This window comes from Salminus brasiliensis, chromosome 2, assembly GCF_030463535.1.
Source record: "Salminus brasiliensis chromosome 2, fSalBra1.hap2, whole genome shotgun sequence".
NCBI classification, from domain to species: Eukaryota; Metazoa; Chordata; class Actinopteri; order Characiformes; family Bryconidae; genus Salminus; species Salminus brasiliensis.
In genome coordinates, this window is record NC_132879.1 from 47,566,182 (window position 1) to 47,578,348 (window position 12,167).

At 43.6% G+C, this 12,167-nt stretch overlaps 1 protein-coding gene across 5 annotated transcripts in view; it reads left to right on the forward strand.

The window, feature by feature from the left end:
• flncb (filamin C, gamma b (actin binding protein 280)) overlaps nt 1-4,487 on the forward strand; it is an 86,799-nt gene extending 82,312 nt beyond the window's left edge. For all 5 annotated transcript variants that reach the window (XM_072673021.1, XM_072673025.1, XM_072673022.1 and 2 more), the window contains 5 exons: nt 454-586; nt 995-1,171; nt 1,575-1,793; nt 2,316-2,522; nt 3,391-4,487. In XM_072673021.1, coding sequence (XP_072529122.1) covers nt 454-586; nt 995-1,171; nt 1,575-1,793; nt 2,316-2,522; nt 3,391-3,578 — 924 coding nt within the window. In that variant the 3' untranslated portion in view covers nt 3,579-4,487. The remainder of the gene's footprint in view (nt 1-453; nt 587-994; nt 1,172-1,574; nt 1,794-2,315; nt 2,523-3,390) is intronic.
• Nucleotides 4,488-12,167: the final 7,680 nt, after the last annotated feature.

Consider the following 12,167-nt stretch of genomic DNA (forward strand, 5'->3'; position numbering starts at 1 on the left):
TTTTTTTCAAAAGGATGTAGTAAAACAACCATTAGAATGGGTTCTGTAAATGGCTGCTCCATGATGACACTGGTGACAGTCTAAGACCAGTGTTTGTTAGCAACAAAAGCGTAGCATCTCCCATTCTAAACTTCAGCAAAACTTTAGATGCCAAACCTAGATACCATGTCTTGGCTGATGGACTGCATCTGGAGTAAGTGATAAATGATGTGAACTTGATTTTTGCCAAACTGTGCCTTTAAGTGCATGATGCATGCAAGTGTTCAAGTACTTATCTGCATCCTCTCTGAATTTAGTTACTCAATGCATATTACATATGTTTCCTTTGGCTGTGAATTATATTAAAATGAGAAAAAAGCTCATTATCTGACAAAACTCCTAAATTATTCATGGCAAAAATGTATGTGTCAGATGTATTTACACTGCTGTTTTATTCTCTTATCTGTTTCTCAGGAGATGGGCCTGAAAGTGAATCATGAAGCTTCTTTCGCAGTGCAGCTGAATGGAGCGAGAGGTGTGATTGATGCCAAGGTGCACACACCCTCCGGCGCAGTGGAGGAGTGCTACATCACAGAACTAGACAATGGTGAGCACACACATGTGCACACACACACACGTCAAGTCAGGGTTTTCCTGCTATTTATTAAGTGACTCTAATGTTATAGCTGGAAGCAGACATTCTGTCTAAAGAGTACTCCACCAAGAATTGTAAATGTGGGCAACCGAAGGAAAGCTAGGATAATCCTTTTTCACACCTACTTTCCTGTACATCACCACAATAGTGAAGCAATAGCTATTCACAGGAGCTCTCGATATGCAGTACAAAAAAGTGTCAGTGTAAGTGAGGAGGCCATCATTTCTCTATTAAGGTGTTGTACAGAGGCAAAATTAGGACTTCAACAGGAGAGACTGCTTAGAGAATTGTTACCAAGGCTAGCAAACACAATTAGGCTTCTCCTGAAGCTTTCTGTTTGTGTATTACCTCTCTCTCCAGATAAGCATGCAATCCGGTTTATCCCAAGGGAGAACGGCGTGCACTCCATCGATGTGCGCTTCAATGGGAGCCACATTCCTGGCAGCCCATTTAAGATCCGTGTGGGGGAGCCGGGCCAGGTCGGAGACCCGGGCATGGTGTCTGCGTTTGGACCAGGCCTGGAGGGAGGAACCACAGGTATACAACCATAGCCATGTACAATATACACAAACGTGCATACTCATAATATATGCTATATGTCCAAATGTTTGTGGACACCCCTTCACAGTTTAATATAATGCCTTCTTCTCCAACTTCTCTTCTACTTCTCTTATCCTGCTCAGGATAAGGTCCTTTGATTTCCTCAAATGCAAATGAGCAGGTGTCCCAATACATTTGTTAATGTAGTGTATCTGTAAGGAATTCAAAAATTAATAATAACAATAATGAGAACTATATGCGTCAGCCATTTTTAGCCTTTTTATTATTAACATTATCATTTACTGCTTGTATATTGTTGTATATATTGTATTATTAAAAACAACTAAATCACCATGAAATTGGAACACCTAATCACCTCTCTCTACACCCTCTCCCAAAGGTGTGCCCTCTGACTTCATTGTAAACACGTGCAATGCTGGATCCGGTGCCCTGTCCGTCACCATTGATGGGCCTTCTAAGGTGAAGATGGACTGCCAGGAGTGTCCGGAGGGCTATAAGGTCACGTACACACCCATGGCTCCTGGCAGCTACCTCATCTCCATCAAATACGGAGGACCACAGCACATCGTTGGCAGCCCTTTCAAAGCTAAAGTCTCTGGTGAGAGACCGTACTGTTGCACTGCACTGAGCTATTTCCAGCTGTTCTATGTTTGGAAAAAATAAATACTTTTTTTTTCTCTGAACGGTTTTACTCTTGTACAGTGTGGCACGTGGAGATGCATCCTGGGAGATGCGGTCTCGCCACTTCCTCTTTTTTTTCTTTTTTTTTTCCACGGCTTCCTCCGTGCACAGTAGTCTGTCTATTAACCCTGCCCTGATATAGCAGTTTCTGAAATCTTGTGTGTGATCTATGTGTGTGCGTGCGTGTGAGAGGGAGAGAGACAGCAAGAGAGAAAGACAGAGAGACAGAGAGAGAGAGGCTAGCTGTTGTATTGCTGTTTGTATTCAGTTAGTAGTTAATTGCAAATCAAGTAAAAAATAATTATGAATTATAAAAAATATATGATATAATTTAAAATGATAAAATATAAAAAAAAGAAACTTCAGTTGTTCAAATGTCTTGCTGTTACACTCAGAAACAGGTCAAACAGCAGGCTTACAGAAATCTGCCTTTTTTCAGGTGCACGTCTCTCTGGTGGACACAGTCTCCATGAGACCTCATCTGTGTTGGTGGAGACAGTGACAAAGTCCTCCTCAATGGCCGGCTCCTTTGCTTCACTGCCCAAGTTTTCTTCCGATGCCAGTAAGGTGGTCTCCAGAGGGACCGGCCTCTCTAAGGCCTTTATCGGCCAGAAGAACACCTTCACAGTGGACTGTAGCAAAGCAGGTGAGACAGCCTACACTGTTATCCAGACTCACTGAACACTGCAGGCTCACTTTTATTTAAATTTTAGTTTTTTTTCCCTGGGATGGGGGCACTTCAGGAGGCATTGATTTTGTCGTGGCAGCTACTATTAAACCATTAGCATTCATGTAAACATAGCTAATGGCAAATAAATCAGTAGTAATTTGCTATTATTTCTTACTACCTAAAACGTTTTACTACTGATTTATTTGCCATTAGCTATGTTTACATGAAGGATGTGGAAAGGGGTGGGTCTCATTGCTTTAATTGCTGCTTTCACGATTCCTCTTTCCGTCCTTCAGCTTCAGCAGGCTGGGCAAGCACATCACCCAACACCAGTTAGAGTTTACATGCAAGCTAATGGTTTAATTAGCATGCATGTAAACATAGCTAATGGCAAATAAATCAGTAGTAAAACGTTTTAGGTAGTAAGAAATAATAGCAAACACGCTTTGAAATTTGTAAGGGCTTTGTAATTGTGTAAGGGTTTCTCATATCCTATAAAGTCACTACTAGAGATACTGTGAAGTACCTAGGGCAACACATTTTGTACATGCTTCAAACGCTAATGGCCATCTTTAAAGATGACATATTAGACCCCTTTCCACAAGCTAGCACAGTTCCCTGGGGTTTCATGAAATGTCTGTGACATGCTTTGTTCAAAATACCTCCAGGGTCAGTCAACAAATTCTATTGCTCTGCATGAATTCCTAGACTTCACTTCTCAGTTTCTAAGAGCTCATTAGCTAACATTTACTTCACCTTGAGTTCATGGTTAGTATGTTGGTAGGCATTTACACACACACTGAAAATGTGAGTTTTTCAAAATATGTCCTCTTTAACACCACAGGGACGAACATGCTGATGGTGGGAGTGCACGGGCCAAAGACTCCATGTGAGGAGGTCTACGTCAAGCACATGGGAAACAGAATGTACAACGTCACCTACACAGTCAAGGAGAAAGGAGACTATATCCTCATCGTCAAATGGGGCGACGAGATGGTCCCTGGTAGCCCCTTCCACGTCACAGTGCCTTAAAATGGACATCCTTCACCTCCCCAAAACCCCCTCTGCCTATCTCTGTCTCTCTCTCTATCTATCCACCCTATGCAAAGACTCTGCTGTCTATCCTGGGGGAAGGACAGCACTTGCTGACAGTGCCAAATCGTTTCACAAATAACTGTCTCACCGTTTGAAGCGCAATCAAGATAACGACACAGAAACAGCATCGCAGAGCTTCCGTGCCAATCATCCTCCACATTTACATATTATCCGCCTCATTTTTATAAGGTGTTCTTTTTTCACAATAGTGTTCTCTCCATTGCTAATAGTTATTTTGTATTTTCTATTTTTGTGACGCTTGAGAATGTATAAAGGTGAGTGAATGGTATTGTGTGTTGTATCTGCCAGTAGATATTGATCCAGAGAATTCATCTAGATAAACGCATTAGATGCTGAACAGCCTATTCTGACTGAAACCACCACCATCAGGACCATAATCAGACAAAATACAACTTTTATTTATTTAGTCTTTTTTTCTTTTTCCTCAACAAAAAGTGTCTTATATTTCTAAACACTAAAAGGCAAGATCCCGAGTTTAGGCCTAGCCAGTGCTGGGAAAAAAACACTAATAGAGACGAGCAGATTTGGAAGTGTTTCCTCAAGCCTAAACCAGGACTAAACTGATCATAGATGTCCTGCTGCCCCGCAGACAGCATCATGTGACTGAACAAGAGAGATTTTGTACCACTACCATGAGAATGTTTAAAAAGCCACGAATGTTTTAGCAAAGCAGTATTAAAGAGTGACATTTTATAGTGATTTTATATATTAAAATAACTGATGTGTATTGAAGAAAAAAAAAGTTCAGCTGTTTGATATGTTAACCTGTTGTTTGTTAAATCTCTGCAGGCATATTAAAGTTTTAATTGCTAATTTGCCATTTAATATGTTCACTGCTGTCTGCTCTCAACAAGGCCGGTTCAGCTTATTTAGGATTGTGTAAAATGCCCTCTGTTGGTTAGTGTGTGAATTACAAGCATGTTTACCCTGTACTCTTTTGATTGGGATGTAAAGGTTCCTCAGACCCACGTCTCTCCTCTTTTCACGCCTTTCTATGGCGTCTTTTAAAGAACCCTTTGAAACGCCTTTATTTTAAGAGTATGAGGCCAGACTAAAATTTGCTCTTCCTTAGAATATCTTCCCTGTCAGTCTGAACAGTCTGATGTCCTGAAGTCCTAACCAGCCTTCTGTTTATCATGTACGTAAGATATGTAAGTAATGAGTATCAGTGGTCTGTATTGTTTAAACTTTAAAGAAAATCCGCTGTCCATCAGGGAAGAGGTGTTTTGCAGTCCTGCATGGCTGTATGTGTCCTGACAGTTCTAGGATGAAAGATGAAAGAACAGGGATATGATGAAAGCAGAGAAAGGCGAACACCCTTGCTGATGTTCTCTGCTGTCTTTGATGAGCTGGACTAGAGACCACTGAACACATCATGTGGATACAGATGCAGTAAAACAATGTTCTATAGCCTAAAATACATGAAAGGTGAACTATAGGCATCATGGAGGGGGGCGTGGAGGAGCGGGAGGAAAGGGGTGGGTCTCATTGCTTTAATTGCTGCTTTCACGAGTCCTCTTTCCTTCCTTCAGCTTCAGCAGGCTGGGCAAGCACATCACCCAACACCAGTTAGCTAATGCTAAATTCACCTACCTGTGTAAAATGATTCAAATGTAGGTGACTCTGGATAGGAGCGTCAGCGTCAGTGTTGTAAATGTTGATGATCTGTAAGAAGAAGCAGTGGCTTTTAGGGCTTCTTCTTGGAATGATGGTGATCTGTCTAGTACTTAGGGATGAGTTGGGGAGTTGGGGATAAGGTAGAGTGGCCTGACCTGATTTACTCGTGTCGCTGAATGCAATCAAATCCTTGCAACAATGCTCTGCAAAGTCTAGTAAGAAGCCTTCACAGCACAGTAACAACAGTTAATCCAACAAAAGCAGGATCTGCTTTTTTAATACCTTTTATTTTTTGGATTTTCGGAAAAAAAACAATCAATGAGCAGGTGTCCAAATACTTTTGTCCATATAGTGTATGTGACTTAGGTTGGGGTGAAAAATGCATAGATGGAGTTTTACAAGCCTATTTACCCCCCTCAGTTATTTTGCTTCAGAATGAAACATGCCGATTTACTGGACTAGGGTTCGATTCCCGGGCTGGGCAAGCACATCAGCCAACACCAGTTCGAGGCCTTTGGGTAAGACACCTACTGCTAGATTCGCCTACCTGTGTAACATGATTCTAATGCAAGTCACTCTGGATAGGAGCGTAAATGTTGATGCTCTGTGGGAAGAAGCCGTAGCTTTTAGGGTTTCTGGACGCAGATCTGATGTTCCATATCGAGGTATGATGTAAAAGAGGCCCCCAGAAACACTGGGCCCTTGGAACATGCTACGATTTATTTTCCTTTGTGCAAAACATTTGAAATGCCGTCAAAATAAAAATGAAGAGCTGTGACTCAGCGGCACATTTTTAAAAAGGCTTTCTACAGTACTCTACTTCAAATGGTTTTATAGTGGACCCCTCTGGTGGCACGCTGTCACTGTAAGTGGGGCAATATCCATTGCTTTCAATGATGTGACTTCAGTTTAGTGTCTCTGGAGGCGGGACACCTGCAAAGTCGACAAACAGCTCCTCGTCCCGGAATATGATGTAGACTCTCAATCCGTTCTCTTTGCCGTTTGCAGGCTGAAGCTCTGAGCTGGCGGAATGGAAGCAGCTGTAATGAGAAAGGGCGAAGTGATAGATGCCTAATGGATCCATGTTCATTTGTAATGAGGATGTAAATGGCGATTGAGGCCTGGTGTCTGGGGTGTGCGAATTAAAGCAGCATATTTTTAGTGCTGGTGCCAGGGTGCCGCACAAATCGATTCCTCATTATGCCGAGGCCGAGGGAAGGAGCAGAGGAAGCAGCCATTAGAGGGGGGAGAAGGGAGAGGGTTTTTTGGCAGCAGTGCTGCGTTTGAAAAGCTTGCTTTAATACAAACGACCTCACACCTGTAGGTGTCTAGGAAACCAGGGCCTTGTCCTAATTTCTGCACCTTGTTAAGTAGGTCTCTGACCTAGGTTGGGAAAGACTGAAGGTTCCAGTGTTTAATAGCTCCCTGGGCTAATGAGGCTCCTTGCCCACAGCACACACCTTTTTCTGTGGGATTTTCAGAGGTGTGAAAAATGGAAAAGAAGGAAGGAAGGTGGCTAACCGGCATGAGTTTGTTTTTGCCATAGAATACAGTTCCTTAGTGTTTTAGTAACCGTGTTCTCTGGAATGATGATGATGGTGCTCGAGCCAGTACTTTTGGGATGAGGTGGGGTGGTGATCAACCAACATCCTGACCTCACTAACTCACAGCTCACAGCAATGTTCCAACATGCATTTACATTTACATTTAAGGCATTTAGCAGATACTCTTCACTGTTTACTCAGGAAATACCCTTAGCTAGTTTATATAGACTAGGATACTAAAGATCCCTCTAAGCTTAAATACGCAGTGGTGGCTCAGTGGTTAGAGCGCCGGGCTATTGATAACAAGGTTGTGGGTTCGTTACCGGGGCTGGGCAAGCTGCCACTGTTGGACCCTTGAGCAAGGCCCTTTACCCTCTCTGCTCCCTGGGCGTTGGAGTTGGCTGCCCACCATGTGTGTACTCACTACCCCTAGTTCACTAGGGTGTGTGTGTGTTCACGACCACAGATGGGTTAAATGCGGAGGACACATTTCGCTGTACAGTGACAAATACTAAATACAAAAGTCAGCATGGACACTATGGACAGTATGGCACTACACTTCGCCCAAGTATTCTCGGAAGAGGTGTGTCATCAGTCTGCGCTTGAAGACAGTCTGCTGTTCGGACATCCAACAGAAAAAAGCCTGGACGCTTGTCTTCTGTGGATCTTAAAGGATGGCGGTCAAGCCGAGCCGTACTTGAAGCTCGAAGGGATCTTGGTACTGATTGGCTTTTGACCACTGCAGTTATACCAACAAAAGCAGGATTAACTGTTTTTAATATCCTTGATTTCAGAAGTAGTAATACATCAGCAGGTGTCCCAATACTTTAGTTCATGGTCGGGGTGAAAAATGCTAAGATGCAGTTTTACAAGCCTCTTTACCCCACAGCTATTTTGCCTTAGAATGAAACATGCAGATTTTCCTTTTATAGTGGGCTCGTGAAAAAACGATGAGCTCTGCTTTTATTGGCTGGTTTTCGGCACTGTGACTGCCCACAGGAGCCCTTATGGCTGGCATAAGCCAGGTCTAGCATATCTTTTAAGAGTGTAACAGGAACTTTTTGCTTCTTCTCCCGCGCTTTACCTTGTCCAGTCAGCGTGGTGTGTGGTTAGCTAGCTGAAGACATTGTAGTAGAGTCTGGGCGGGTTAGCTTTTAGCCTAGAACCCGGTTAGTACCCACACAGCTCTCCAATTAACTGTTGTGTGCTGTTGTTCTCTGAGCGGTTAGGTTAGCTTTTAGCCTGTTTAGCCTTGCTCCTGGATTATGTTAGTGGTCAAAAATATAAATAGCCTGTTTTGAGCTGTTGGAATTGGCCAGTTTTCCAGCTCTGTTTGGGCTTTGCTTTAAAATAAGAATCCCACCGTGTTTGAGGTTCAGGGCATGTCACTTCCATGTACTCTGCTTTTATTCCACTACTTACTGCAATGTAAAAAATAAGCTCAATAAAATAAATAAGGAAAAATTGACTACTGGGCTATATCAAGCTATACAACACATGAAGAACTTGATGAAGACATGATTTTTGTAGTTTATAAACAGTGTTTTTTTTTTAGCGCAGTCGCACAGGTCTTAATATTAATATTAAGATATTAAAAATAAAATAACAATAATTGTTAACAAACAACAGCAATTGAAGTAATATGCAATATGCAAAATCATCACTGTCCAATGAAAAGCATGTACTTTCCAAGTAATTTAGAGCATTTCTATTGGCCCATTCATCCAGAGTTACTTACATTAGATACATGTTTTTCATTGGACAGCAGCGATAAGCATTGCACATACTGCGGTCAACAGGGCTGTAGAGTGCAGCAGGTAACACACAGTTAAAATGTTACAGGTGTTATCTGTAGCTTTAGCGCCTCTGAAACGGCAGCCTTTGACCTCACTCATGCTTACTGCTTTAACCAACAGCTACTAAAACCACCCGCTGGCCTCTCCATGAGCAGGGCAGAATATGCTTTAAATAATGAAACCTCTTTTCAGACGTGTTCTCTGCATGTTATCTGCTAAGCGTGCAGCATTCAGACACATTCCTAACTGCCTCAGTGCCACCCTGAGCTAAACTATCACCCCCAGCATGCGTTATTACATCATCAATGAATCGCGGCTGTCTGAGGAGGAGAGGATCCTGGTTTTAAAGGAAGATGATGTTAATGACAACAGCTAACTTGCACAGCTTAGCAAGTCCAGTCTGCCACTGATATCACCATTTAGGTCTGAATTGGGTCTGATGGATTTTAAATGACCACCTGCAGAAATTATTCCTTGATTTTACATATTGCCTGATCGCCTCACATGGTGACCATCATTTTACGACATTTCAGGAGTCATAAGTGGACCCTACATTATCCTAACCTCTCCAGCAGACCAGGGTACCGTAGAATGGAAAACTAACTTTGATGACTATGGTGTTGTTGATACTAGAGAGCACCACATCACCTCCATCCTCTGCTGGTTATGGGAATACATTGCTACATAAAATCAGGCCTTGTCATTTTTCTGTACCCATGTCTGCAGAAGGGGGCCTAGGCTGGGCTAAAAGCTAACGCCATACTTTACCGTCTCTTCTCTCCATTGCCCGCTCTCTTGAAAACAAACTGGACTACCTCAGCTAAGTGCCAAACTCGAGGTAGAAACACAATAACAGGGTTGTAAATAGACTTGTTTAACCGCATCTCAGCATTTTCACCCCAAAGTCTGGTTCTGGAAGGGGGCAGCATGTTGCAGGTAGTCTGTGTGTCGCACAGCTCCAGGGGCCTTGGGTTGTGGGTTCGATCCTCACACCTGTAGTTTGAAAGGAGACTGCATTTCCTTCAGGCACTCCGGTTTCCTCCCGCCCTCCCAAAAACACATGGTAGGTGAATTGGCTATGCTACAGTGCCCTTAGGTGTGAGTGTGCGGTACCCTGCGATGGACTGGCGCCCTGTCTACGGGGGTGTGCTCAATGCTACCCTGACCAGGAAGAAGCGGATAAGAGCATGAATGGATGGATGGCTTCTAGCTATTACTTGCTAGCTACACTAGCCTCTTAGCTCATCGTAGTGATTCGGAAAGGTGTTGGCCTATCAGAGATATTTGCTACTGGGGTGAAAATAGCTAAACTATGATCTTCCAGTAAAGCATCACTTTGAATATGATTTGTCTCTGGTGCAGATGAGCAGTGTGCAGCGCTGTGTTGTTAGTCCCCTCGGGAGACTGACTGCAGCAAGATAAACAGTGAGGTGAGCGTGGAGGAGGATGTTCGGAGTGTTATGGCGCACAGGGGTGGAGTGCTTTCCTCTCTCAGACACCCGGCAGGGCTGAGGTTAATGGAGGAGATAGGCTGGCTTATCAGAAAATGCAATCGGTTGTGTGTGATGAGAGAGAGAGAGAGGACAGATTGCGGGCGCGATGAAAAATTGCGTTTTCATTTACAGCTAGTCTGTAACAGCACACACACACACACACACACACAGCCCAAGTGTTGATGTAGAGACACGAGGAGTCATATCCAGCATAACCCATGCTAATGAGTAATACACAGATTTTAACGTATGCTGTATGAATCATGAACAGCGACTGAATAGAGGCTCTAAATGAGAGTGTGAAGGATATGGAGAATGGTGTGACTGGCAGGTGGAGAGGTAAATTATTAGGGTGACTGAGGGTGCATACTAATAAACACACTTGCGCATGCACACACACACACACACACACAGGGAGAGAGTGCTATCAGCAAACCTCATGCCAAAACTCCCTCAAATCACCCACCGCAGGAGAGAAGGGAGAAGGAAGGACAGAAAAAAGGAGCTTGTCGAGCTTGCAGTGAAGGACACAGTATGACATGCCTGGCCCGTTTCACGTTAGTGTTTGACACACAAGTTGTGACCTCCACTGACCTCTGGGTTGAATGGTTGCAGTTTTTATTTCCTCCACTTGATGGCAGCAGACCCTACACTAACATACACCTCCATTTATCCTGAAAAAGAAGCCGTATGGCTTATGTTATGTGTCCAAAAGTATCCAGACACCCTTCTTAGATGTGCATTTAGCTTCTTTACAGTGCAACTCTTTCTGACTTAGCTTGTAAGGTCTTCATAGAGTGCAGCCAAAAGCACATGAGCCGCCTAAGGTCACCCTACCCTATGCCAAGTGTGAGCCAGAGGGATATAAAGCCCCCCAGCACTGGGCTGTAGAGCAGTAAGGTGTGTTCTCTGGAGTGATGGAGCTCCATTCAATGCTTTTGTGGTCCAGAACTAATCCACTACCATGTTCTTGTGACTGAACACAATCCAATCCTCACACCAATGTTCCAATGGTTACTGTAAAGCCTATCCACAAGAGCAGCAAAGTGGGAACAAACTCCCTATGAAAAGTCTGGAAGGACCGTAGGAGAAGCAGGTGTCTGAAAACTTTTGGGCATATATTTTATTTCCTATGACATGAATTGTATTAGTCTGGACAGTGTAATCTTATAGATGTAGATGGAGATGATAAATGAGCCTTGAGCTTCTGACCGACTAAGGTGGCTGGCTTGGTCACTAAAAATCTGATACTTTGGATGTGTGCAAGAGAGCGAGAGAGATAGCGAGCAACATACAGATGAGAGAGTGCGAATGAGAGGGCGAAGTCTATAATTGGTGGCTAATGTTCCTGATGGTGACGCAGAATTTGAATAGTGATTAATGCTCTGTTTTTGTCCTCCCTCGGACCATCTGGGCAGCAGTGGACGGGACTGCCGGAGCTTGCCCACTGAGACACACACACACTTTTTCTCTGTTTCTCCCTCTCTCTCCTTCTTTCTCCTCCTTTCTCTCTGGCAACTCTCTGATTTTTACTGTGTTTTATTTTCTTGAGAAAGAAAATCAGTGTGCTGGACACCAGCAGGATAATCACTAAACTCTGCAGGAAAGCAGCTCCCCATGATCTGTTTGAGCAGAAAAATGAGCAAACTGTGCTGGACACCAGCTCTCCAGAACCTGTCTGAGCAATGAAATCACCAAACTATGCTGGACATCAGCTCCCTATAACCTGTTTGAGCAGGATAATCATCAAACTGCTGGAAACCATGACCTGCTTGAGCAGGACAGTTATCAAACCGTGCTGGACACCAGCTTTCCAGAACCTGTTTGAGCAGGGGCATCAGCAAACTGTGCTGGACATCAGCTTTGCAAAACCTGTTTGACCAGAAAAATCACCAAACTGTGCTGGACACCAGCTCTCCAGAACCTGTCTGAGCAATGAAACCAAACTGTGCTGGATACCAGATTTCCTGGGCCAGTCTGAGCAGGGAAATTACCAAACTATGCTGGACATCAGCTCCCTAGAACCTGTTTGAGCAGGATAACATCAAACTGCTG